Source organism: Penicillium arizonense (assembly GCF_001773325.1).
Source record: "Penicillium arizonense strain CBS 141311 chromosome Unknown PENARI_contig002, whole genome shotgun sequence".
In the NCBI taxonomy this organism is placed as follows: Eukaryota; Fungi; Ascomycota; class Eurotiomycetes; order Eurotiales; family Aspergillaceae; genus Penicillium; species Penicillium arizonense.
In genome coordinates, this window is record NW_019173279.1 from 1,383,021 (window position 1) to 1,409,984 (window position 26,964).

The 26,964-nt window shown below is 49.8% G+C and overlaps 9 protein-coding genes across 9 annotated transcripts; 4 read left to right on the forward strand and 5 right to left on the reverse strand.

Moving 5' to 3' along the window:
- Positions 1-144: 144 nt before the first annotated feature.
- On the forward strand, positions 145-1,014 carry PENARI_c002G01739 (uncharacterized protein; the record flags this gene model as incomplete). Its single annotated transcript, XM_022627255.1, has 1 exon — positions 145-1,014. The coding sequence occupies one exon, from the start codon at positions 145-147 to the stop codon at positions 1,012-1,014; it is 870 nt and encodes a 289-aa protein (XP_022492281.1).
- Positions 1,015-1,870: 856 nt separating this feature from the next.
- On the reverse strand, positions 1,871-5,818 carry PENARI_c002G05223 (GRAM and VASt domain-containing protein; the record flags this gene model as incomplete). The annotated part of the gene is made up of 3 exons (XM_022627497.1): positions 1,871-2,589; positions 2,650-5,342; positions 5,412-5,818. The coding sequence occupies 3 exons, from the start codon at positions 5,816-5,818 to the stop codon at positions 1,871-1,873; spliced, it is 3,819 nt and encodes a 1,272-aa protein (XP_022492806.1).
- A 610-nt stretch (positions 5,819-6,428) lies between these two features.
- On the forward strand, positions 6,429-8,189 carry PENARI_c002G04586 (uncharacterized protein; the record flags this gene model as incomplete). Its single annotated transcript, XM_022627450.1, has 2 exons — positions 6,429-6,452; positions 6,501-8,189. 2 exons carry the CDS (start codon positions 6,429-6,431, stop codon positions 8,187-8,189), a joined length of 1,713 nt encoding a protein of 570 aa, XP_022492756.1.
- Positions 8,190-8,897: 708 nt separating this feature from the next.
- PENARI_c002G11562 (uncharacterized protein) lies at positions 8,898-11,894 on the reverse strand (the record flags this gene model as incomplete). The annotated part of the gene is made up of 11 exons (XM_022627930.1): positions 8,898-9,675; positions 9,749-9,987; positions 10,058-10,355; positions 10,412-10,627; positions 10,683-10,751; positions 10,801-10,979; positions 11,034-11,141; positions 11,215-11,291; positions 11,358-11,465; positions 11,536-11,628; positions 11,723-11,894. The coding sequence occupies 11 exons, from the start codon at positions 11,892-11,894 to the stop codon at positions 8,898-8,900; spliced, it is 2,337 nt and encodes a 778-aa protein (XP_022492381.1).
- A 1,183-nt stretch (positions 11,895-13,077) lies between these two features.
- Positions 13,078-15,399, reverse strand: PENARI_c002G05988 (DUF803 domain membrane protein; the record flags this gene model as incomplete). Its single annotated transcript, XM_022627549.1, has 2 exons — positions 13,078-14,567; positions 14,634-15,399. 2 exons carry the CDS (start codon positions 15,397-15,399, stop codon positions 13,078-13,080), a joined length of 2,256 nt encoding a protein of 751 aa, XP_022492538.1.
- An 839-nt stretch (positions 15,400-16,238) lies between these two features.
- PENARI_c002G01883 (WD40 repeat domain-containing protein) lies at positions 16,239-18,008 on the reverse strand (the record flags this gene model as incomplete). The annotated part of the gene is made up of 1 exon (XM_022627264.1): positions 16,239-18,008. One exon carries the CDS (start codon positions 18,006-18,008, stop codon positions 16,239-16,241), a length of 1,770 nt encoding a protein of 589 aa, XP_022492747.1.
- Positions 18,009-20,687: 2,679 nt separating this feature from the next.
- PENARI_c002G07237 (E2 ubiquitin-conjugating protein UBC1) lies at positions 20,688-21,517 on the forward strand (the record flags this gene model as incomplete). The annotated part of the gene is made up of 3 exons (XM_022627626.1): positions 20,688-20,948; positions 21,012-21,292; positions 21,346-21,517. 3 exons carry the CDS (start codon positions 20,688-20,690, stop codon positions 21,515-21,517), a joined length of 714 nt encoding a protein of 237 aa, XP_022492537.1.
- A 400-nt stretch (positions 21,518-21,917) lies between these two features.
- On the forward strand, positions 21,918-23,277 carry PENARI_c002G00004 (TFIIH complex kinase subunit CCL1; the record flags this gene model as incomplete). Its single annotated transcript, XM_022627128.1, has 2 exons — positions 21,918-22,250; positions 22,324-23,277. 2 exons carry the CDS (start codon positions 21,918-21,920, stop codon positions 23,275-23,277), a joined length of 1,287 nt encoding a protein of 428 aa, XP_022492396.1.
- A 2,190-nt stretch (positions 23,278-25,467) lies between these two features.
- On the reverse strand, positions 25,468-25,863 carry PENARI_c002G05374 (uncharacterized protein; the record flags this gene model as incomplete). The annotated part of the gene is made up of 1 exon (XM_022627511.1): positions 25,468-25,863. The coding sequence occupies one exon, from the start codon at positions 25,861-25,863 to the stop codon at positions 25,468-25,470; it is 396 nt and encodes a 131-aa protein (XP_022492322.1).
- Between the last annotated feature and the right edge of the window lie 1,101 nt (positions 25,864-26,964).

Here is a 26,964-nt window from a genome sequence, read left to right on the forward strand (position 1 = left end):
CTCACTAAAGGTTGACCGGCCCATGTCTCTACAGCATGAGCTGCAACTCTACCCTTAAGGATAGAAAGCTAATTCATTTGGAGATTTTGACTCATCAAGGTCACTTCCTCATTCAGGCTACTTGCATCCTCCATCCAAACAAACATGGCTTCCGGTTCCCGCGCCTCTGGGTTCCGCAACCACGCCACTGGGATGAGTCGATCACCTCCACTCACCCAAGCCACACATCTGCCAAAAGAAATCCCAGTTACCTTACTGGGCATCTCAAATCTTACTCCCCGGTCCAGCACCACACGCTGGGGCAACGAAATTATGCATGTCCTACGACCCTTCAAGCTGGAAGGTCTCTTGGATTCAAGCCTCCCTCGTCCACAACAACACCACGAAGATTACAGAAAATGGAAATACTGGACCTCCATCGTTTCTCGGTGGCTATTCGACCAAGTGGAGACATCAATCCAACTGAAAGTCAGAGACTATGCGCCTCAACTCACCTTTGCAGACGAGGTCTTCAAATCAATCCGAACAATGAGTCTGCCGGATCATGCATCGTATCTTGCGAGCGAGTTGGAGAAATGGGAGGATCTGCGACGTGATCAGTACCCCACAGCTGTCGACTTCATTATGGCTTATCAGAATCAGTTCAATCGGCTGAAGATGGAGGATCATGAGCCTACCTGTGCTGTTGCCCTCCGGCGTCTCCTCCAAGCGTTGTCCAGTGAGATAATCAGAGTTTCCTTTATCCGCGACGAAGTGGACAACTTGGGGCGGGATGTAGACTACCAGCTTTTTACCTACTACTGCCGAATTTTGGTCACCGAATCCCGCCGACATGATGACCGTGGTGCTGGCACTTCTTCACATAACAGTTATTCTGGAGGAGGAGGAGGAGGAGGTGGTGGTGGTGGTGGTGGTGAAATTCGCAGAGGCAGTGGTGCCAGTGGGGGATCGAGAAGTGGAAGAGATGTTTCATATCGCAGCTGGAGGCAAAGTACCAGGGGACGGGGACAATGATGCGGAACCAGGCCCATCGGGGGTGTGGCATGGTTCAGAGTTGACCGAAGCACAAGAGACGTTACCTGCCGCTGAGAAGGAAAATGTCACATAACCAACATTTTTGCTCACACACAGCGCCAAATACTCGGACTTATGGCTCTGGTCCGCTTCTGACAGTCGTGAATTTGTACGTATTGCCTTACATGAACAAATAGAAAGGAGAATCAGGTTACCAAATAGTGCTGCACATACGAAATTGAAGATACCACACGAACTAAGACCATATGTAAACCACTTGGCATTGGCTAAGATATTCACAAGAAAGCCCAAGCGGACAAAGTAAAGCTAGAAAATGCCACGTGGCAACCCTCCAAAACCCCCGGGGAAAAGTACAAACACGCTTGTATGAGATATTTTTCAGAGAAGATACAGTACTGCCCACAGAGCAAGGGCAGAAGTAACCAGCACGCTCAGATAAACAATCAGAAAGAAAAGTGTAAAGAAATGAAAGCCAGCGACTCGTAGGCCGGTAGAGACAATATAGTTGGCGCTCATGTACATGTAAAGAAAAGCCTGCCTTTTGGTTGAAAGGCAAGGGTGGACTGTAGGTAAAAGATTGTGAGGTTCCGAGGAACGTGTGGGAGGGGTGAATGTCAACAGCCAGGCACAGCTCTGCTTGATGCCATAACCTCAAAAGACGACCCAAAGAATGTTTGAGAATAAGAAAGATTGTAGAAACAAGGAAAATAATTTTGTGTAGTGTGGAAGGAGGTCATAGATAGACCGAGATGGTTGTTGGGGGCTGGGGGGAGGAAGAGGTAACATAGAATACACGCGAAGAAAGAGGGATTGATGAACCAATGAGGCGTGGCGATCACAATTCAGATTTCCGAATTGATTCGTCCTCCCATTGGGTTTTGCGCTTGTTCATCATCTCCTCAAGAACATCGAGGCGTTGGCGCGTGGTGCGAATAGCATGGTCCATTTCACGGTCCGATACCTTCTCTTCACGAAGTCTTGAGGCTAGCTCACGCTCGTCGGCCGCATTGCCTCCAGATGATCTCCGAGGCGGGTGTGGCTCGGGGGCACGGTATGAATTGGGGAAGACCATTCCATCCATGCCGACACGGTCTTCCAGCCAGTTCCAAAGTTCGGTCTCCTCGCGGCGCCACATCTCCTCGTATGCAGCCAGCCTCTGAGGTAAGCTGTAACCAGGGCAGCCAACTTCATGTGCGAGCATAGATGAGGACGATGATGATTTGAAGAAAGCCAGGTAGAGCAGGATACCAATGAGAATGACAGCCATGTTGCCACTCCATAGCGGACTGAGAAGACTAACGAAAGGCTCTAGTAAGGGTCGAATCGGCTCGAATAGTCCCCAAGAATCGACCTTTCCGACGTTGGAGTCCACAGTAACCTTCAATGACGCAGCTGCGGTGGACTCTCGGCCTGTACCATCGCCCTTCTTGCGGCGACCTTTGCCGCGTCCAGCACCGTTTGCACGTCCGCGAGGAACAACTCCGATATTGAGGGATTTAACAAGCTCAGTACCGAATGCTGTTTGACCATCGATTGCGCCTTTTTCAATTGGACCTGGTAACAGTCAGTAATCTTTAATCCAGAACGTATCACTGATCGACACAGTTAACTTACCCTTCAGCCAACTTTTACCTGTCCACTCAATGGTACAGGTCATGAGGAAGCGGGTTTTGTTGTCTGCAGCCCAGGTAAAAAGGTACTTTGTCTTGGTAGCAAACACATTTCCGCTAGGGACATCAGGCGTTTGAGTGCTCAACGTAACGAGAACTGCTTTTTCAAGATCAAAAAAGTCCAAGTTCTCGGTACTGATACACTTAGTCTGCTTCGGGCCAATGGCCCCGTTCAGAGGTTTGATGTACGAATACTTTCGGATGGGACTCTCGATTGTCAACCCCTTTGCCGTGCTTTCGAACTGCAGCTCTCCGGATTTTTGATTGTCAACGAGGAACTTGGTCATGAACTCGCCGGATGCTGGACCAAAGACCAAAGAGTAGACTTTGCCAAGGGGTGCTGGGATAGTCTCGTCTTTGATGACCTTTTCGTATTGCCCATTGGGATCGACATATTCGGTAGGTGCGTGTGTAACAGGACCAGGGAAGTCAGGAGGCGCGTCCTTGGAAGCACCTTTGTCGCCGCTCTTCGTAGCGCCGGTGGTGGTTGCTCCAGATGCAGGTGCAATTGCATTTGCGGATAAACTCGAAGTCTTGCGACTTAAACCCGCTCTCACCGGCAAAGATGTTGCGCTGGCATTGGCACTGCCGCCAGCCTCAAAGAAGCTGTCGGCGTTGTCTCCTTCCTCGTCCTCATCGTATATTTCATCTTCGTCGGAGACGTCGCTCTCGGAGTCACTTCCCTCATCCTCAACCTTCTCTGTCTTATCACCGGTGCCAGTGACGCGGGTTCCATTCACAGAGCTCTTGAGGGACGGGTGATTTATCTTCCAGATGTTGACCATAAGGTCATATGTCGATTCACGACTGAGTAAACTTCGGAATGTATGGCGAGCGTGCAAAGTTTGGATGGCAATTGCATTGGGGAAGACCATCGCGGTGTTCTCTTTTTCGACTGCAACAACTTCATCGAAGCTAATCACAAGAGTCGTAACCCATCCTAAAATGTTACTGGAGAAACAAATGTGGCCTTCTGAAATGTAGATGCGGCCAGCAAGAATGATTTCACGCTGCAACGCACAACTGTAATCTTCAATCAGATAGTCGTCTTCAGGCACGCTTCGGAACAACTGGTGGAAATCTCTGTTGCGCTTCTTGCTTGCAACCGCGAAACCGGTCAACCGAGGTACACTCGCATTGGCACCAGGAGCACCCAATGCGATAGCATTGACGGCAGCTGCTCCGATAGTTGAGGTTGTTGCTCCAGATGAGCCCCGATGACGCCGGGCAAGTCTGCTGCGTACGCTCCCACTCCGTTTGATGCCACCGGTGAGGTCCCCATCAAGGACACTACCACTGGGAGGAGTCTGGTCACCCATCATTGGCGGATCTCTCGGAAGCGAAGTTGTAGACTGAAGCTCCAGAACCTCGTCTACAGGTGGGCCTATCAAAGACAGCTCCGAGGGCCGTTCATATGCTACTTGAACAGCACGCGCAGCTCGCTGGTCTTCAAGTTTGGCAGCCGCCTCATCCCGCTGAAAGACAGCAGTGTTCTTGCGCTTGTCAAGCGGACTTCCAGGTTTCGTGATCACCACCCCGTCGGTGGTTGAAATGACCTGGCCTGGCTGTGCATCGAATTCGAGGTGGCTAAAGTTGAGGTCTCCGGCACCAAGAGTCTCCACTGCAGAGGGCTTGCTTTCCTCGCCCTTGCTCCCATTTTCGGAAGTCCGTTCTACCTCGTCTGAAGCGCCCTCGATTGGGGTCTGATCAAGGTCAACCGCAGTCGGTTGAGAGCTGGGACGATTCCTCTGCTGGGCGTTTAGGCTGTTACTTAGCGAAGATGCCGCATTTTGGGCAACCGAAAACACAGAAGAGAAAAAGCCACTTTGCTGAGAGTTCGGGGTCTTCGCCCCGGGAGTTTTTTCTTCGAGAGGTGTCAATGCCGAGACTGAATTCGATAATTTGCTCGGGCCATGAGCTGCGGAAGCAGATCGTACCCGCCGATGAGATATCATGTTCCCAGACGGACTGACGGTGGTGACTCCAGTTCCGGAGGATATGGAATTTCTAGACTTGATAGACTCTGGTGAATCGGTCACATCGTTGGACATGATTTGCGGGATGAGAGGTTGGTGCTCAGTGGGGGTAGGAGGAGTCACTGTTGTTGCTGGGGCCGGAATGGCGGTATGCGGAGGGGTATTTGGCATGGGGCTCGCTTCAAGCGAACGAGGCTTATTATCTGTCAGATCAGTGCGAATGGGTGCCGGCATAGGAGGGACTTCATCGGGAGTCGCTTGAGCTCGTTTGGATGAGAGACTGCTTCGCCGGCTGCCCCCGAACAGACTCCGCCCACTTTTATTCGCCCCAGACTTGGCTGACGAGGTGTCGGGGGCATCGGCAGGTGCTTTCTTGTCTGAGCTGAAAGCATCCTTGAACCGCCTTCCGGGAGACGCACTCCGTCGCTTACTGTTTGTATCGGCGGGGACATCCAATGCGAGGCTAGATTGGGTCGGGCGTCTGGATTGCCGTTCACCCTGATTCGAGTCTGACCCAGTAGCACTAGGACCGCTAATTGCCGATTCGACATCAGCTTGAGAACCTTCCGTATCTGCAGCATCTACCGATGTAGTCTTGATCAATGGCGAGGACGAAGTGTAAAATCCGGTATGCGAGTTATGGGAGGTGAGCGGTGGAGTCCTAAAGCGAAAGTAAGACAAGTAAGTCAGGAGCAGTACAAGGCGCAAGCGATCAGGGTATTCGACTTACCTGTCCGGCTCGGAATCATCCGTTAATATATTGATGACCTCTCCTTCTGGCGCCGCAGCACTTTCAGCCACGGAGGAGCTGCCTGCTGAAGTTCCATTGCGAGATTCGTTGGATTGGCTTGCTTGTAGATCATGGTCCAGGGGCACGCTAGGTACCGGCGGCTCGTCGTCATTTTTTTTATTCTTGTTCTTCTTTCGCCTCCGACGTGCCTCGAGCAGCTTTGAGAATCCACTGGGACCAGCCCTGTTGGGATCTGCTACTTCTCCACCCTGTGTCTTCGGCCTCTCGAGGTTGGAGTCCACGGACGACCGACCATTGCTCTCGATTACACTGGATTCAGCTGAAATTGTCCAGGAGCGGTGTGACCTTCTGTCGCCTTTCAGACTTGAGGAAGAAGACTCGGCCATTCTTGAAGGAGTGCGGAGGATGTGGAGGTGATGGCTCGGGGATCGGGGATGCGGGCCAGAACGCGGACCGGTCCTGGAAGACTGGAGTGAGAGTCACCCGGCATGGAGCGAGGATGGACGTGGATAGCTATGTTCGGAGTCTGTAGATGGTGAAGCTGGAGACAAAAGGAGTGTGGAGGTTGGCATCCCCTGGGTTTGAGAGGGATCTCCAGCTCCGCAACTTAGTCAGGATCTACGTTACAGTGCACAATGTACTTTGTCTGATGTCGGACGTTATATATTTGTTACATGAATTGTTTCTCAGTCTCGACAAGCTCAGTGTCAAGGTAGTAACTAGCAAAGTCCTGTAACCAGGTGTGGCCATACAAAAGCGCAGAAATCCGGCCCTGCCACTCCGCATCTCCACCGTCCAGAATGCGGATGTGACATCTGCTGCTTTCAGCCATTTAGCTACCTTTCGAATACAATCTCCTGCTTTGAGGTCGTCTGTTCGTTGGGCAGAGGCTCAGGACTTCGTGCCCAAGAGAGCTTCTATTTAGACTACGGGCGCATGGCGTCACCTCTCCGCTTCTCCAAACTTAACACATCACTTTGATAGCTACAGATCGCCATGGAGGTAGCTCCTCTAACATTAGTGAGTACTCTTTCCCTCACGGTCTGGCCTGATCTGACATGCCATTAGGCTCACACCCACGCTCGGAATGCAGTGCTTGAGACCCGCAAGGCCAACCCGGTCGCTGCGAGCGAGGAGCATGATCTAGCTGCCGGTGAGTTCGCCACAGCTGCACAGAACAGCTCCGACAAAGAAGTAAGTCTATCTGCCCTCAGACATCCTATGCCAGGTCCCAGCCTGACCTATCGCACGAAGGCCTTACGAACGCTGCGCCTACTCGAAACCCACCACAAGAAGCTCGCCGAGCTCCTCAGGTTCCAACATGAGCATCCAACCACTGCCCCTACTGAAGTCACATCCGCTACCACGTCTCCAAATCTATCAGTTCAGCAAGCTGCGACTGATGCCGCCGGCGCAAAGAGCGCAACGCCGACTCAGGATGCTCACAATTTACCACCAAGACTAGTGGGAACTGGTCGAATTCCTAGTCGGGACAAATCTTCTATCGCCAGCAACCTTGCCTCTGCACGAGGAATTCCCTCCCAGCCACGGCGTGGGTCGCCGGCATCACCAACGCTCTCTTCTCAACAAGCTGCAGCAAAGATGACCGAACCCCCACCTAAAACTACAACCGGTGAATCCAGACTGCGGGGAGTGCCAAATAAAAACCGACAAAGTCGCTTGTCTACACCTAGGCAGCCGTGGTCTCCCCCAACACCCAGTTCCACACAGGCCACAACGCAACAAGTTGCACATGCCGGCGCATCTGAGTCTGGAGGGCCCACGGATAGGCCTTCGGCTGCCGAAGAACCCTTGCAGCGCTTCTACTCAGCATTTGGTGGACTAGTCGCCAAAGTATCCGTACCTTTGGCGCTCGCAGGACTTCAAGTGGGGACAGCCAATCCAACACAAGCTGGACAGAGCCGCAAGTCTTCGGCTGAAGTGAAACTAGACCGGGACCATGCTACTTTGGATCGGTCGACGACTGCGCCTGAGCCTAATGTGAACAAGATATTCTCCCGAGCAGCTCTGCGGTCAGTTCGCGACGGTGCCGGGGCAAGTATCGGAAACCCGGCCGAGTCATTCTATGTAGTGCCGACCACAGGCGGGACCATGTCGTACGCAGGGATTCTCACTCGGGCCGAGAAGGAAGCACGCAGGAACAGCCTCGAGGATGGCGATGATGATTTTGTGGATGCGCGGGAGACACCTTCGTCGCCCGAAATGCGTCACAGCGGCAGTGGCTCTCGTATATGGCCAGGACGCCGGGGTGTTCCCGATCAGCTTGCCACAGCTCCAAATACTAAAACAGTGGAAGAAATGCAGATGGAGAATGAAGCTTTGAGGACTTTGACTGACACACTTTCAACCCGACTACATATGTGGGAAGTTAACGCGCAATCTTCTACCATGGCGCTCCACCAATCTTTGAAGATGATGCACCATGCTCCATCGGGTACTACCTCCCCAGTAACTACCATGACCGCACCTCCGGCTGCAACTGGACTTGACCCACGAGTCAAAGAACTGGAAGATCTCATTCGAGACCACGAGCACAAACTCAAGGCTGCTTCTCAGGAGAACGACAAGCTGAAAGATGTTCTTCGGCGATACCGGGATCGCTGGGAGAAACTCAAAGAGGGTGCCAAAACTCGGAGAGCCGAGGCTCGCACTGGCGATACCCAACTAAACCACTCGCCGAGTGAAGTTCCCGCTTCTCCGGTCACTGGACAAGGCCCATCTATGGGCCGACCTTAAACACCGAGAAGTGGAAGTTCTACATGATTATAATGACCATTATCAACGACTGAAAGGAATGCTGAGGGCGTATTGGCTTGGTTTAACGTGAGATATCAACAGAATTGTTAAGCAGGGAATTCATTGTTTCTTTCACTTTCTTCTGACTAATAGCTCAGTAAACCTTCAATTTGTCTTTTGGGCTAAATCATTATCTGCCAAATGGGATATCGTTCCACAATTGCACCTGAAGGGAAGCCAGGAGGTGGAGAGGATCGAGTGCATATAATGAGCTCTTTCAATATCAGAACAGGTGACAGCAATAGCACTGACTGGCCAAATCTCGCATCTCTTTTTCTACAGTGGCAGAGCATGGACTAGAAAGAATATGAAGAAGGATAAGCAAGACTAGAGCTATGATTTGCCCAGGTGATGTGTATATTGTTCAGATACTTCCAAGGCTAATAGGTAAAACGAACTAAATCGCCGATAAGTCGGGTTGGTTGTAAGCGCAGTTTTTGCAGTCGAAGATGCTCATGATCTTTTAAGGTGTATGAGGTTATTTATGGGCCATTACTTCGCCTCTATCATATGGGTTTAATGTATTCGGTTCATCGCGTTTGGCCGAAAGGAAATTGAGCAAAGCTCACATTGTATACAACCATGGAACACAGGTACAGTACAGATATTCGCATCGTTCAAGACAACCTTTGAAAGCTCTTACAGCAATCATCGAACAGTAAATGTTGTGTTCCCCCGAATATCCTCGGAGCTGCTACCAACAAGAACAGTAAAGCTACCCGGCTCAACAACGTACTTCATACGAGAATTCCACACACCAATATCCCCAACTTTGATAGGAATCTTGACAGTCTTTGTCTTTCCAGCAGGAATGACAACCTTATCAAAGCCCTTAAGGGCACGGTTGGGAACAACAACAGAAGCAATATCATCCGAAATGTAAACCTGCACGACCTCCGTACCGTCGCGGGAGGCAGTGTTGGTCACATCAACACTGACAGTAACAGTGCTATCAGATGCAGAGACTTCACTCTTGTCGACCTTCACGGTTCCATATTTGAAGGTGGAATAACTCTTGCCGTAGCCGAAGGGGTACCACGGCAATGGGCTTCCGAGGACATACTGGTGACCAAAGACCAGAGTGCCGTTGCTTGAGACGTAGCCTTGGTCGCCGATCGAGCGGCCTGAGTTCAAGTAGTCGTAGAAGATTGGAAGGTCTCCAACGTAGCGTGGGAAACTGACTGAGAGCTTGCCGGATGGGTTGTAGTCGCCGAAGAGGACATCGGCGAGGGCGTTACCGCCTTGCTCGCCTGGATAGAATTGTTGGACCAAAGCGGAGGTGCTGTTTGATAGCCAGGTTTCTGTGATGGGCTTGCCGCTTGAGAGGACAACAACTGTTGGGACTCCCGTATCGACAATAGCCTTGATAAGTGGTCCTTGGGCACCGACAAGAGACAGGTCGTCTGCGTCGACATGTTCACCAGTCCTTCAATACAGTCAGCTTTGGCCCTTTTGGCAATATTTCGAGGTCTATTGTGGAACAAACTTGTGTGACTTACGTTGCGTTCAGCCCTTGCCAGAGTTCACCTTGATCGCGCGACCAAGTTCCAACAACGACGACGGCCACATCGGATTTCTTTGCAGCCTCGACTGCAGCATCAAAGCCTGACTGGTCATTGCTCCATCGCTCACATCCCTGGGCATAGTTGACCTGAGCCTTGTCGCCAACAGCAGCCTTGATACCGTCAAGGGGAGTGACACCCCGGTACTGACTCTTATAGACAACATAGTCACCGTACTAGAAGCTTGGTTAGTATCATGAGTGGCACTTTTCCTCTATCACACTAAATGGATGTGGTTCCACTTACGTTCATGAAACCATGAGCCATAGGCCCAATGACGGCAATGCTACCCGACTTCTTCAAGGGCAGAGTCGCGTTATGGTTTTCCAACAATACAATTGATTCCTTATCCAAGTCCCTTGAAAGCTTCACAGCTTCAGGGCTATTGATAAGCTTCTTCCATTCCTTTTCCGGGGCAGCAGGGTATGGGTTCTCAAAGAGACCCATCTCAAACTTGGCTCGGAGCAACCGAGAAACCGCAGTGTTGACAACCGAAATGTCGAGGTCGCCGGACTTAACGAGCTCAGGGATCTTTTGGAAGTTGCTTCCCAGGTGTCAGTACATGTACTCATCAAGGCATAAGGAAATACTTGTACTTACAATGAACCACCTCCCATTTCAACGTCAGTTCCAGCAGTCAATAGCTGCGTGGTGACTGCCTTCATGTCAATAGGTTTACTCTCGCAGAGCTTGAAGTAGCTGCAAATTCTATCGCTGCCGCCTGCATCGGACATGACAAAGTATTCATAGCCCCATTCTTCTCTCAGAATTTCAGTAAGAGTATGATAATCGGAGACGGCGGGGATTCCGTCATATCTAGTAGGTTTTGTTAGATTCATAACGATGTTGAATGACCACAGTGCCTACGTACGAGTGGTATGCAGCCATGATAGACCAGGCACCTGCATCAATGATAGCTCGCTTGAAGGACGGCAGCCATCTAATCAATTGTTAGCAATCCACTCGTGCTTCAGGGAGTTTTAACATACGTTGTGCGCAACTCTCTCTCGCCACCATGAACTGGGCCAGTATTTATTCCCTGCTCGGGGCTGCTAAAGCCTGCAAAATGTTTCACCATCGAAGAGACCTTCTTGCTCTGCACACCTTTGACATAACTGTAACCGACTTCACCTGCGAGGAAGGGGTCTTCGGAGAAAGTTTCTTCGACCTTGTTCAAACTTTGTCAGCTCAATTGACGGTTCAACAAGTTGGTAAAACTTACACGACCAAACCGAAGCTCACGGGCGAGGTCAACAACCGGAGCAAATAGTTGATTGACACCAAGGGCTTTCGCTTCTTGGCCAATGATCTTGCCCATCTTTTCAATAAGCTGCATAATACGATTAGTTAGATCAATGAATGTACCATATGATACTTCAATCTTAGATTTGTGATTCACTTACATCCCTGTTCCAAGAACATCCATATGCAATGGGCGAGTTGAAGATGGTAGCATTGCCAATCAAGAATCCGTGGATACCTATTGCACAAAGGATGAAGTCAGACATCGGATATCCCTGGATCATCTAGAATACGTGTGACATACCTTCAGTCTGAACAATTGCAGGGATTCCAAGAGTGGTGTTGTGAAGGAGATAGTCCTGGCCCCTCTTGATATTATCCGCGATCCAATCCCAAGCCACAGGATATCCCACTGGTTATTCGTTAGCAATGCGCCCACACCAACGTATAGACCCCGTTCTGAACTGCCCGAAGACTCATACCGTAGAACATGCCCGCCTTCATCTCCATGTTGGCCACCAGTCCGGTATAGTTGAATTCACCCGAGGTGGAGTTCATCCAATTCGTGATATCGCCTATTAATTACTATATCAGCGAGTGGAAATTCTCGACGTAGAGGAAAAAGCGGCAAATTCCTGAAAATGTAACGAGCATGGATTGGTAACACACCTTGAATCAATTGAGACATCTTGTCCTCGATCGTCATCCGACCCAATAAGTCCTTGACTCTCTTTTCCACTGGCGCACTAGCATCCTTGTAGATCGGTGTCGAGCTTCCTAGAGCCAAAGCGGCGAAAAGCTCCACGAGCAATAGCCCGTGGGAAAGCAAATTGGCCACCATTTTGACGACAAGGAAATGTCAGCTTCTTTTCCAAGCTCAATAGACACGACCCGGTGTACCAGCTAACAAATACTCGGATTGGAACAGGGAAGGAAAGAAAATGAAATCATCGAGGAGATATCCCACATATATGTTCATGCAGATGAGCTATGCTCCCTTGCACAGTGGGAACATCGAAGATTGACCAAGATACCAATCCCATCGCAGCACGGGATTGATCGATCCCGAGAATTGAACTCAATTGGATAAATTCACTAGCTTGAAGACTATAGTACGATCATCCAACGGAAATGAAGCCGCTTTAGTACCAAAACAGACCAAATTGGTCAACCCTGACTGCAGTAGTCCACAGCTTGGCGAACTTAATGGCGAGCTAGGACCGTCATGAGACGGAGTGACATCCCCGCCTCCATACTGGAATGGTGGACTGGGGTTGTGGGGTTGACAGGGTGCATAGTACAACAGGGGTCATAAATGCGTATACAGTGCCATTAAGTCTTGAACGGTCTCTACACGAAAGCCTCGAGCTGAGTATACCGTGTTATACATTGCTTTAGCCCTACGTTGGCCTCTCTTTTTTCATCATATTTTTTGCCTATTTTCGAGTACCTTGGGTTCATACGTAGATGGTATACCGGTGGGGGTGTGAAATGACTGATGCCCTATAACCGGATTACCGGCTAAATTGACTTGCTAAACGAACGGCAATCAAGCCATCTGGGGAAACGGGGGGTAACCCCTGTAGGGCGGTGTTTGCTGTTTGCATTTTCCACCTATTAGGGCTTTGCGTTTGTTTCGCCCGGCGGGGAGCATCATATCATGCCAGAAGCCTAGGAAGCCAGAGGTCGGAATGCTGCTTTGGAATAATCGAGTAAAAAAATGAACTTAATTGTACATAAGACTAAAGCGAGATGGGTGGCTTTCAACGAACCACCCACTCTCTGTCGGCCAACTATACATTGGAGTGAGGAAATACGCCGGAAGAAATACAATATTAGATGCCTAACATATACCAGGACAATGCAATAACAATTACAAGACAATAATGTACCGCCAAGGGAATATCGCAGAAAGAAGATGCCCAGAAAAATGGCGAGGAAAGTAGAAATAGTATGTACAGTTCGAGTGAACCAGCCACTGTCACGTATGTGACCTTGATAGGCCGATATGTCCATTGCGGTGATTATCGCCGAGTTTCGTTCTCGGCACCGGTATCACTGCGTGGCTCGTTTCTTGGACCGGGCGGTGCGTCTTCGTCGCGGGGAGTTGGCGTTCCTTGCGTCGTCGCCCCGTCAATGGCTTTGCTGTGGTTTTTGCGCAGAGCATCTCCCAGCCATGCAAGTCCACCATTCCACGAGTCACTGAAACTGCGAAGACGGGCCACGTCTTTGTTAGAGTCTGGCGCCTGCGTGGGGTAACCTTTTGTTGCGAGAGCGGGGGTAGAGCGGCCAGCCTCTGCAGGCGCATCAGCGAGGTTCGTGGCGGACTGGAGACGAGCAGTGGCAACCGAAAGTGATGATTCTGGTCCATTCCCGTCAACAAAGAGAGACGGATCGGTGAAAGCACCGTCAAGTTGACGGCGACGTCCTAATTTTCGCTTAGTGCGGTCCTTGAGAGGGCTGCCGTCTCCGCGCCGGATAGAGTCAACCACGACGGCACTGAAACCACCAGAGAGCGTGGGGAGAAGAGGTCCGGGCGAAAAGCGGTGTGAGATGGAGCCACGCAGAGTGCGCCGCGAAGGGGTCTCCAAGGGAGTCTCATCGGGACCAAGTTGACTTGCTTGGTTTAGCAGCGTGGGCGTCGAAGCACGTCGCACAGTTCCAGCGCTGCCATTGTGTCCTGACACTTCTTCCAGGCCGGGGGCAGGGGGAAACCGCAAAAGAACAGTCGAAGCCTGTGCTGTATCACTATCTTGTTGTGTTGGAGTGGAAGGGCGATAAGATTGGTGATCAGATTCGGGAGTCACAACAGCCTCTTCTTGAATGTCTGCCCAGGGATTGGACATGCGAGACGGGGGTCGCAATGGTGAAGTATGGTCGAAGGACGGGGGAGAAATAGGGGAGTCCGCAGTGAGGGATCCCCGTGGGGAAGAGGGCGCAGCGGAAAGAACACCTCCAGGAGTCAACTCGTCATCATCAACCCCTTCAATGCCTTGACTCAATAAGGATCCTGGCGGTGACTGGACGGTGCCATCTTGCGCGTTCCTGTCAAGATGAGATGCCTTCGGCAGTTGATGACCGGGAGGAGACAAATCAATTCTATCATGATATCTTTCGCCGTTCAACAAACCAATAGATCCCTCCTCGTCTTCAGATGAAAAGGATGACTCGTCGTCGGCGCGAACTCTACCACTCGTGATAAAGTACACACCAAGGAATGTCAACAAACATCCCCCGACAAACTTTGTGGCACGGGTCGCTGTGATCGATTCGAAATCACGGTAAAGAACTGCACTTCCGATGATCACAGCAAGGGTGAAGAGTACAAACTGTGTCGGAATCACCTGCGTAGAATCGAAGCGCTGCAAGGCACGGTTGATGTAACGAATTTGCATTAATGCGCTGGAAACGAGGACAAAAACCAGAACATAGGTGATTGGGAAAGTAATGATGTGCCATAGTTGGCCAGACAGGAGCGAAGAGACACCCTTGGTAGAGAGGGCAGTATATCCACCTATTGTCAGTCAGTAAAATGATCCAAGGAATTGAATGCCAGAAAATAGAGACTGCTGAGACTCACCAAATAGTGCCACAAGCCCTACATCAATGAGAATTGAGCGAGAGCCATATTGGTGGCTTGCCCACATCAGACCAATAATCAAAGAAATAGTCAATCCAAGATAGAGTTCAAATTCCCAACGGGTAATCATCACCCAAATCTCGTGGGGTCCAATTTGTTCTTCGGATGATTTGGCACTGAGAACGACAACGACAGCCCCAGCAACAGAGACCAGCACACCCCAGAAATCGCGTTTGCGGAACTTCTCTTTCAGCAAGCATGGCGCAATAATGCAGTTAGAGATCAAAGCCACAACTCCCAATGGTGACACAATCGAAGCTGGTGCAAAACCATAGGCCATGAAATTGCCCATCTCGCCCACAACCATGAGGACGATACCAACCCACCAGTACGGCGACTTGAGATAAGACTTGCGGTTCCCGCCTTCCCCGGGATAATTGCCGTCTCGAGAGCTTGACGTGCTGTTCCGCCTTTGGGTGTCATTGTCACGGTAAGGCTCGAAGGTATCCTCAGAATCTCGGTATTGTTCCTGAGATCGCCCCCGTGACTGGTCGAGTGTGCCGTTGCTTCCAACAGCCCCGTTCAAGTTCGCGATATCAGATCCGGAATGTGTGCGTCTCCAATCGGCTTCCTTCTGACTCTTGTCCTGCTCCCATTCTCTTGCGATTCGGATATGCGCATAGCGTTGGATATTGAGGGCTAAGGAGATCAAGACATTTCCACAAAGAGCCGTCACGATACCGATCAGGGATGACCATTCGTGCATATTTCCACCTTTATTTCCGTCATGATTATGCGGAAGATCCGAAGCGAAATTTGAGGTCGTGGTGAGAAGGTCGTGGACGGAAGAAGAGGCGAATGAGGCGGATCTGGAAGGAGAGAGAGTCGAAAAAAAGAGAGAGGGCAGCAGATTTGCTACTAATGAGGCTTGCAAAGAAGCCATCTGGTCGTCCGAAGTGATGCGCTTTCACGCTTTGTTTGTATCGCACCCCTTATACACCCCAGCTCTCCGGCGGGTGCGGCCGATTACAACGAACTCCCAGAATCAACGGTGAGCATTCGATCTCAAGTCGCAAATGGCTGCATGCTGATCCGAGCAAGCCGAAATCGTCGCGCGAAAAGTAATCCACGGATACGGCATCCGAGGTGATTGGGAAGAGGTTTGGGCAGGCGGCAATGCACGGAGGCGCTGGAGCGGAGAAAAATTGCTCATGTCAGCACGCAACCTCAGGCCCTCCTCCCTGCTTCTACAAGGTCATGTAATGTTCAACGGCGCATTACATATGAATTAAATCGCGCCAAATGCGAGGTCTGCGTGAGGCCTGAGCTCATGCGGTCGCGCCCATAGCTGCCATTGGCAGTGCGGGTGGACTGTTATGGATCGGCGGGCTCTTGGGGACGTCATGCAGCAGCAAAAGAGGGGACACCCCAGATAGAATGTAAGGAGAAGATTAAATGCGTTGATGTTTCATCGGTGAATTAGGAAGTTTACATTGGGATTACAAGCATATCGGGGCTAGCAGATTCGTTTTTAGTCGTGGTTCGCGATCAGGTGAATGTTCATAGATATTATACATGTTCGAAAACCAAGCGAGGGACATTCAATCATCGCCTGGCCTTCTTCTTTTCGGGTCCTTTTTCTTCCTCGTCACTCAGCTCCGCGTATATGGCATCGGGCTGTGTTTCCTTGTATGCCTTGGTGAAAATAGGGTCCTTCTCGGCCTTTTCGGCATACTTCAGCAGTGCCTCCCGCGGGTCCTCGTCTCGCATAGAACTGAGAGGGATATTCTCACGGATGTGCTTTTCATCTGGCGTAGACTTGGCAAATGGTGTTTGTAGCGGCAAGTGTGGCCGACGAGGGTCTCGAGAGCGACCGGAAGCTGTCAGACCAACATTAGGGTGACGGGCAGACCAGGTGGCCGAGCTGTAGTGCGGCACTCCGTTGGAGCCGACCACTACAGAGTCCCCTTCCAGTCCTTGTGTCAAGTCCGTAGTGAGAGTGGCATTATCATCGACGTGGCGGCGTTTTGGTGCCTTGGACATGACCATTGCTGCGCCCTTCGTGGATGTGGTCGGGTTGTAGAGGACATGAATCTCGGAATTGGCAGAGCCTGTCAGGATCTGATTGAGCTTTTCATGCCAGAACACGGTAATTAGAGGCGATCCTGGTGTAACAGCAGTGACCAACTCTGGCCTGAGAGTTGCCGGGTTGAGAATGTGTAGATGGCCAGTTTCTGAGCCAACGAGCACATTTGCAGACGAGGGAGAGAACTGGATATTTGACGTCGGGTAGCGGAAGGACGTCGATTTGTGATCAACTGTGGTAACAGGTGTCTTAAACTTCCTGGTATCCCACAGCTTGATGGTATCATCGCCACCTCGGCTGATGACAAGCCTTCCATCGGAGCTGACATCCAATCCGCTTGTCCATGTATCCTTGACATGAGCGTCCCGAATTTCTGCGCTGGGTCTTGTGTAGGGACCATTTCCACTCCACATGGCCAGACTGCCATCGAGAGCTGCACCCACGAGGATATCGGACCCTCCCTGTTTTGGGGTGCCCCATGCGATAGCAGTCATCTTGGTTCGACCAGCGGAGCCAGCCGCCCGCGACTTGTGCACTATCACTTCCCTCTGCGAGCGGCCCACATTCGCATCCCAGATTCGAATGGTACTGTCACTTCCAGCAGTTGCACATAGATTAAGATCGGAGGGGCTCCAGGCACCGCACGTCACCTCGGAGATATGACCTTTGGTGTGGTGTAGATCGCGCAGATACATATCCCCCTTCACAAACTCTGTAAGGGTTTCGCCATCCCGGCTCAAAATCCGGGGCTGTGCCGTTGCGGTCACAACAAGAACATGACTTGGCGAAAGTGGATTGAAAGCGGCGTAGTGAACGGCGTGGGTGTCCTGCGCTGCCGATTGTTTCTTGAGGGAAGGGTCGACAGATTTGAAGGCGCGAATAGTTGACGGAGTCATCGACGCAAAATCATGGAGCTTCAGCGTACAATCGGTCGAACCTGTGATTAGTCGCGCCCCTGAAGGGTCCACGGTCATGGTTGTCACAGCACGCTCGTGAGTCTTGAGAACGAGCTCATGCGATACGGGGAACTCGTCCTCGTCGTCATCTGAGTCGTCATCGCTGTCATCGCTATCATCGTCGTCATCCTTTTTCTCATCTCCATTACCTTCTGCTTGCGCAGGAGGGGCGCTTGTGGAGGCGCCTAGTTGATTGCCTTCAAGTGTGGGTTGCGCCGAAACATCGGCGCGCTTGGAGCGGTTGATCTGCGAATCAACATCAACCGACTTCTCCTGCTTGCCAAAGCTAGAAGGAAAGAATTTATTGAATGCTTCCTCGTCGAATCCGTCCATGGTTGAGTATGTGACGAAACTTGCGACAGACGAGAGGATGCGAACTGATAATGAGCTTTGTTTGCAATGTTTGCAACGCTGATAAGCCGACGATCTCGGGCTGACGTTGACATTTACATGTCAACTGATATCTACAAACGTCGCCAATGCACAATTTGACAGCCAACTGTATAGCTATAACTGTTTGTACAGACTGGGGTTAAAGATCGGTGCTTCGCATTGCTCTAGACGTCTTCTTTTCTACATGTACCGTATCATTGGATATTTGCCCACTGAGCCATTTAAATTCGTCCGATTATTACAATACACAAATGATCTAGCAGGATAGAGGCCTCCCATGCAAGCATTCCGGCACTTGATAGACACAAGCAGTTACCAGCGCTTACAGGTACAGACCCTCCACGGGGCCACCGTCCTGCTTCGTCTTCATGATACGCTCCCGGGCAGCACGGAAATCGTCCATCTGCACCCTCATCCGGCGCTCTCTCAGAGCCATCAGACCAGCCTCAGTACAGATGGCACGAATGTCGGCTCCAGAGAGATCATCCTTCTGGTTGATGAACTCCTCAAGGTCAACATCGTCACTGAGGGACATCTTCGACGTGTGAAGCGTGAAGATCTTCTTCTTGGTGTTTTCTGGGAGCTGTTAGTGAACCGGTACAAAACAATGCACATCAGGATAACACTTACGGTCTGGGTTCTCGAAGAGAATCTTACGATCAATACGACCAGGGCGGATCAAAGCCGGATCTAGAGTCTCAATCTTGTTGGTAGCCATGATGACCTTGACATCACCACGGTCATCGAAACCATCAAGCTGGTTGAGGAGCTCCAGCATAGTTCGCTGAATTTCGCGCTCACCACCGGATTGCGATTCGTAACGCTTAGTACCGATAGCGTCAATCTCATCAATAAACACAATGGATGGAGCGTGGTCAGCGGCAACTGAAAAGATCTGGCGAACCAGACGAGGACCGTCACCCAGGTACTTCTGAATCAACTCACTACCAACAATGCGGAGGAAAGTAGCGCTTGTCTGGTTGGCGACAGCCTTGGCAAGAAGCGTCTTTCCGGTACCGGGGGCACCATAGAGAATAACACCTTTGGGGGGCTTGATACCCATCTCCTCGTACAGCTCGGGGTGTAGTAATGGCAACTCCACGGACTCACGAACCTCCTGGATCTGTGATTCCAGACCACCAATGTCGGCATATGACTCCGTGGGAGCTTTGTCCAGCTTCATCACTGACACAAGGGGGTCGGACTCCTCGGTCAATACACCGACGACAGAAACCGACTTGTGGTGTAGTAAAATACTGGCGCCCGGTTCGAGGAGATCTTTATCAACGAAGGACATGATGGAAACATAGTACTCGGGGCCAGTGGCACTCGAGACAATAGCGTGGTCATCGTCGATCAACTCTTCCAAGTTGCCAACCCCCATGGGACTGCCTCGCATGTCATCGACTCGACTTCGCTCATCAGCGTTCCGATCCATCACATCCAAGTCACCTCGGCTGCCGGGATCCTGGGTAGCTTGGGCCTTAGATTTGCGCATGCGTTCCATGTTTTCGACATACTCCTCTTCTAACAACAGATGGTCGTGCACCCGCTGCATGCGAAGATAACGTAGCTTGCATCGCGAGGTAGGGTAAATGTCTGGGAGCTTAGAGGCAGTGCTTGGACCGGCAGCCTTGCGCTTCTTCTTCCCGATGCGAGTGGTAGGTGGTGGGGGAGGTTCGTATCTAGGCTTGTCCTTCTAATGAAACGCGGTCTTAGCGCCAGTTGCCGTTAAAAGAGAAACGATTCAAATCATACCTTCTTGTCCTTGTCATCACGTCCATCGCCACCGGGGCCGCCGCCCATGTTAGATTGTTGTTGACCCTGGTTTCGAATGTCAGTATATTCAAATGGTTGACCGAAGGTGATAGAAAGTTGAGGGACTCACCATGTTTGTCAGCCACCTAAGGGGATACAATCAGAATCCCGTAGTAAGGTAACAGATTGAATGGCTGCGTAAACTGAGCTCCAATGAGTTGGAATTGATGGGAAATAAAAGGTGGAAGGGATGGGTTGTGAATGCAGGTGTGGTTGGTGTCTCTCGGGGTCAGATGCTCGGCGAGCTTCCAGCTGTTGTCACAAGTCACATGATCTTTAGGCCTCAGGCCGCAGGCCGCAACTGCGTCATGTCTGCCTCGATGCCTAAGCCCACTTCGGCACTTCGCAGCTTGAACATTTTCGAGCAATCGAGGATATTCGCATCCCAACTGAACGGTATACGGGTCTTGGTCTCACGTGGCTGAGCCTCGAAGGTATTCTTTCTCCTTGAACCCTTGTCAACGGAAGCAAGCATATTTGAACTCATTAATTGAGCTCGTTTTCCGTCATAGTTCCCCTCCATTTGGTGAGATTCTTGTCTATCTCGCGTTGTTCCTATCTCTCTTGGGCGAAAAGGCCTGTCGTACTCAATTTATCTTGTTGCATATTCAATTTCGAGCCTCTCTAACCCTCCTTCTCTTGTATTAGCTATATTTAACATACGTGCGCTTATCCAAAACCCTAACCGCGGCATTCTCCCAACACTACTGTGCAACGAGCGACGAGACAGAACTACTCCTACAATCTTCCACATAACCATCCTGCTCCTTTCTCCCATCTGGATTGAAACTACGAATCACCATGGCTAGCAACCGCACACGTCGTGTTGGGAAAGAAATTGCCGACATCCATGCAGACACACATTCCCAGATCAAGGCTGAGCCTTTTGGAGACTTGGATGATGTAACACATCTTCGAGGATCATTTCCAGGACCTCCTGGTACTCCCTATGAAGGTGGCACCTACATCATTGATATCAAAATCCCTACCGACTACCCCTTCCGGCCACCTGCAATGAAGTTTGAGACTAAAGTTTGGCATCCCAATGTCAGCAGCCAAACAGTCAGTATTACTACGATTTCCATTGGATATATAATTACCTAGATGCTCATTTTCTTTATACAGGGTGCAATCTGTCTTGATACGCTATCTAGTGCCTGGTCACCAGTACTCACTATCAAATCTGCCTTGCTGTCGTTGCAATCTTTGCTCAGCACACCTGAGCCCAAGGACCCGCAAGATGCGGAGGTAGCCAACATGCTTCTCAAGACACCAAAGGAATTCGAGCGTGTTGCCCGTGAATGGGCAGTTCTCTATGCTGGCGCCCCCATGAGCAATACAGGGAATGGAGCCGCAGCTGACTTAGATGAGGTGCAGCAAGGTACCGGTGTTGATAACTTGGCAAAGTAAGTTGTTTCTTTATCACGTTTCGGATATGGCTGCTCACCTTTGATTATAGATATGATGGATACAACAAGGATCTGATTGACCGTTTTAGCAGCATGGGATTTGACGTCGAACAGGTCGTAGCTGCTTTCCGTTTTGTCGGCGCTCCCCGAAGAGGAGGACAGGACTATGAATTAGAAGAAGGCCATATGGCAGATATTACTGCTCGACTTCTTGGTGAGTGATGTATGGCCTAGTGTTGCGACGAAATAGGAATAGCACATAGATGGACACATTGCATTGGGTAGTTTGTGCGTCGATGTTCGTTGCTCCCTCAACCTATGAAATTTAACAGAATTTCCACTTTTTTTTTTTTTTTTCAAAAAAATATCATTGAAAGTATAAGGGCGCCCAAGTTCGCCCGCACGATGCGAGTGGTCCTTATCGATAAGAACCGTCCAGCTCCGTCCAACTTCAACCCTCCCCGTTTGCTCGTCCGTATACTTCTTTGATATTTAAAATCGAACCCAGCCGGTTCGAGTCTTGCGCTCAGCCGAGAACCGCACATAGTAGCCTACCAATATCCCAGCAAGTGATCACGATCGGCTTCCGTCATCAAGCCCAAAACAAAAAAACGCGGTCACCATGATCGAAGACGATATCTACCGTACCTCGTCTCAGTATCGACTATGGTCCTACACTGAGGCTTCTTTACAATCACTCCGGGCGACGACAAATGCTGTGGCCAGTGAGCGTGTGCGGGCTGCCTTGCGCAGGGCACGCGAGACTCAACCGTCGGCCGCGTCCTCTGCAGCTGGCACGCCGCAGCCGGGCAGCGACGTGGATGGCAAAAGCAACGAAGAAAAGCCGATTGAGTGTTTGACACCAGAGGAGGAGCTTGTTCTGGTGCGGTATTATTGTGAGAAGACGCTGGAGCTAGGGGAGACGTACAAGCCGCCGCTGCCAACAATGGTTCGGGTAAGTCTGATTACCATGCTATCAGTGCTCTCACGCTCCTCAAAGCTGACTCCTCCATCCGACGCGCATATAGGCCACTGCGATTCAATACCTACGCCGCTTCTACCTAACCAATTCACCTATGACATACCACCCGAAGTCAATCATGGCGTGCGCGCTCTTCCTTGCGACGAAGACCGACAACTACTATATGTCGCTTCGACAATTTGCAGAGGGTATTCCAGGTGACACAACGACAGAGGATGTTATCACACCGGAGTTTCTGCTCATGCAGGGACTTCGTTTCACCTTTGATGTACGGCATCCGTTCCGAGGACTCGAGGGCGGCATCATGGAACTTCAAGCTATCGCACACGGTCAAGGCCAAGCAGCCCCTCACCTACCACACGAGACTTCCGAAGACCTGCAACAGGGGTTAATGTCTATCGCGCCTCCTCCAGTCCCATCATCATCAATGTCCGATCGCATCGCACGAGCCCACGGCACGACTCGTGAGCTGCTCAAGACCGCAGCCCAAATGACCGATGTCTACTTCCTCTACACACCCTCCCAAATATGGCTTTCCGCCTTTCTTATAGCCGACCGACCCCTGGCTGAGTTCCTTCTGGACGTTAAACTCGGCGGCCCCGTCACACCCGCCACAGCTACCTCCGAAACAACCCAAAATGGTCTCCAAAACCCCCTATATGAAATCCGTTGCAAGCTTCACCGCGTCTTAACTGACTGCACTGCTTTCCTCCAATCCTACACGCCGCTCTCCTCTGATCCCGCCCAAATGAAGAGTCTCAAGCGTATCGCAAAGAAGCTTTACCATTGCCAGAACCCCGAGAAAGCAAATATGGCGGCTCAGAAGCGGGAATCAGCACAGCCATCCACTGGCGTACCAAGCGAATCTGGGATGGCCAACTCCGAGAGTGAGTCGGAACGCTTGGCGAAAAAGCGGAAGTTGGAGAAGGAACAAAAATCTCGCGAGAGCAATGACGTCTTTGGTCCCGAGCTGGTCACTCAGCGAACAAAACAGCAGTAGTAATCATTCCGTCTAAATGAATATCTGGCATCTATCGATGCACTCAAAGACTTGTCATGATACAGTCTTGATCATGCCAGTGCCGCTGAATATCCAGCTCGATGAAATAATCGGAAACATGCTCTCTCATAAAATTGTGGATGGCCCTGAATTAAGTGGATCGCAGCCATAGCAGAGAGCTTCATATTGAAGCATTAGCGAGCGCATATACCTCATGTTCTTAATGTATAACGTTAATTGAGGCTCGTATTTTAAAATTAACATTGCATGTCGACGTCCGGGTGGTACTGGAAGATTTCGCAAATTGTCATTTGTGGTCCAAAATCTATACTTCAGGACGACTGGCTTTGGAAATCCCTTGGTGCCAGAGCTGTGGATTATCATGGCAGGTTTCTCTCCGACCTCGGAAACTTGTACACTGTAAGGATACAGCTCCGATGGGGAGTCATGGAAATATCCCAGATCGGAGTCATGGGCCATTTTTCAAAACTTTCCGGCTGGTGAGCTGTGAGCTCGTCCAGTGCATTGCGGACTTGTTTCTTCTCACTCGCATCAACCAACACTGAGCAGTGCGTAGTGTCGAGCAGATACTGGTTAGCCGGCAAGGAGTTTCTGGTTAAAAGCAGCAAGGCCTTCAGAAGTTTTAGCAACGATGACAAGCCAAAATAAGGTGCGAGACTCACAATATGCCCTGTTTTCGTACATGCCAGCAGAAATGCAGCGTACCGCAGGTCGGTTGTCCCTACATAGGCGAGGACTTGTTGCTCCCTTTTGGCGTTGCCACTGAGCTTACTTTCAATCTACCAGGTAAACCGTTTAACAGCTTTGGCTAGATCCTTGAAAGTGATACTGCGCCACTCATCAACTCCATCCTGGGAAACTGGATGAATACAGAACAACTTGTCTGGTTCATGTTCAACTGTCATCCACAACTTGAGGCAAAACCTGACTGGGATTATGAGGTTCCATTTTGAAAGTTCATTTTGATGAATAAAAGAGACCAGACGAGGGGAGGGATGATAATTCAGTTCTCGGAATGGCGATAAGTACACATTTTGATACCAAACGGGCCCTTCAAATACACGTCTGTGGCAAAAGGCATAAGCTGGCCATTATATCTTGCATCTGGTATCTCCTGAAAAGGTCTGCAGAGCTTACAAGCACAGTGTTGCTGAGTTTAGTAAGGTACAGATCCTGAGAGAGACAGCTGCATACTCTTTCCACCATTACTTTACCCCAAAACCTTGTGTTCTTGTCGATCTCTCAGGGTCAGGATTTATATAAATGATGACGGGTGATAAGTTGAATTGATTGGCTTTCATTTGGGCGATGAGGTTACACAATAGGAGTATGATGTCTTTTCTCACCGGGTTCAATGCACTACGAACGCAGTGTAACCTAGCCCAGGACGCTCCGAATATGCCACCGGCTAAAATAAGCATTCTTCGACCCAGTTGACGAAACCAATCACCAGAACTATACTGGATCAAATCAGATCTATCCTACATTTTGGTGGGTGTGGTATAGACTTATGGCCTATGACTGTATCTTCGATTTTCGTCAATCTTTCATCTATTATAGGACACTCACGTGCAGCAAATCTATATGCTAAGTATTTATCAAGATTGCGAGATCACAAATAGCTCTACGCGCTGAAATTAGTAGATACTGAGATAGCTCAACGAGATCTTTTGCGGGCAGTTTACTAATTAATCCCTTTGTCCCTCATTTGGATTTCAGGCATGCAGCCGAGTTTGGCAGCAGTGTTTTGCAAGAAAGCCAGAACACAGCACAGCGTTATGCACGTGGCGGGGATAAGAGCTAGGTTATACTCGTTTGAAAAAAAAAGTTATGCTACGAATAATATTTTTGTTGCGCCTGCATACTTGTGCTTGAGGCAGAGACCTGGTAATTATTGATTATGACGGTCTACATTCGATCTTTACCCATCGAGTGTTTACAACCGCTTCAGTCTCATAAGAAGAAGTAACAAAAAGAAAGGGAAAATGGTCAAAAAGAGAGCCGAAAGAAAAAGATGAAGAAAATTATGATTTATTGTTAACTTTTTAGGCAAGAAAAATATTCCAAATTATTCTCCAGCTTATCACAACAGCAACATGATTTCTATCATCAGCCAACTGCCATTTGATCCAAGCTGCCCATAACCCTCGTTCAAATATTTTCAAAGGGTTATACCGCTACTTTCTCGAAAGGCAAGCTATTCAAGATTTCTTCCAACTCATTCGCAACAACAACATCATTTCTATCATCGACGGCAAGCATAACCGCTAGTTGATCTAAGCTGCCGCTAATAGTAGCGCAAATGTCCTTCAGAGGCTTATATCCGTATTTTGGGAGAACTCGACGACGATCAGGAATATCCGAGCCTCCAACCCATCCAAGATATCCAATTTGCCCGACGAGTGAAGCAAGATCTCTTATCTCCAACATAACCTGGAGCCGGTCGGGTTGCGGACTACTGAGAATAGTAACTTGCTGATCTAGCCTCTCTGCAAAGGTTCGGCAAAGTTTCTTGTATGTTTCGCTGAAGTTGGGTGGGAGGTCGTAGTTTCTAGGGTGATCCATTGTTCTGTTTGGGATTTGGGGTGACCTGGTAGGAAAAGGTGAGTGGTTCAATTTGTATGAGGGCTTACCTTGAGGTTGCCCTGGGGGTGAATTGTAACTTGTAGTGGTGAGTGCAAGATTGATGATGAGGGTCTCCAAACTTGTGGTGTTTGATGTACCGTATTTTGTTTTGATGGATATTCGGAAGATGGGAAATTTGCGCTTTATAATGCCTCGAAAACATAGCCACATTGGGGCTATTCTTGTTTCGGGAATCTCTTGGTTAATAATACAAAGGATGAAGCCACAAAGAACATTTAGTGTTGTCTTCTTTGGCCTTTCATGCATTTTAAAGTCGTATTTTATTAGTCGAAATGTGACAAAGAAAGGTATAATGGCGTCGTACCAGCCCTTATTACAACAATAAGCATGGATATACGGTAGAGCTGGACAAAGCTGCCCATGCGGTATGATCTGACAAAATCTGATAGAGGACGGCTGACATCGCAGAGGCGGGCCTGAAGATCGATGGGCAGACTGGCCTAGACTATCTGCGACAGTATACGCTAGATGAAGCCTCGACTATTGGGCATTGTCTCCAAAGCGAAACTGCCAAGCTACCCCCGAACGAAGCGATGTTCATAGAATCTAAATTAGAGTGAGGCCTTTTTTGTCCTAACAGATGTCGAGATGAACATTTTTACCAGGTCAAACGCTTATTTCTAGCTTAGGTAGATCAAATTTTCTGCTTAGAAGGAGCCCTTTAAACAGGTGGATTGAATGTTTCTAGCACCCATGCCTCTTTTGTCCGGAGAGTGAGGGACATATTTCATCATGAGGGATGATCATCTCTAAGTTCAAGGGGAGCTTCTATATTCGAGGGTAGTCACGATAGAGTATCACCTAGGGTACGGAGGTAAATATTTATATGTTCGAGGGGAGCTTAAAACTACTAGTACTAAGGGTACGGAGGTAAATACCTCAATGTTCGAGGGTAGTTTTGATCGAGTACTACCTAGCCTATAGGGATAAATATACCTACGTTCGAGGGCAGGGTGGAAATACTAGTATTAAACTCGTTCTAATGAATGTCCCCATGTTCGAGGGTAGTTTCGATAGATT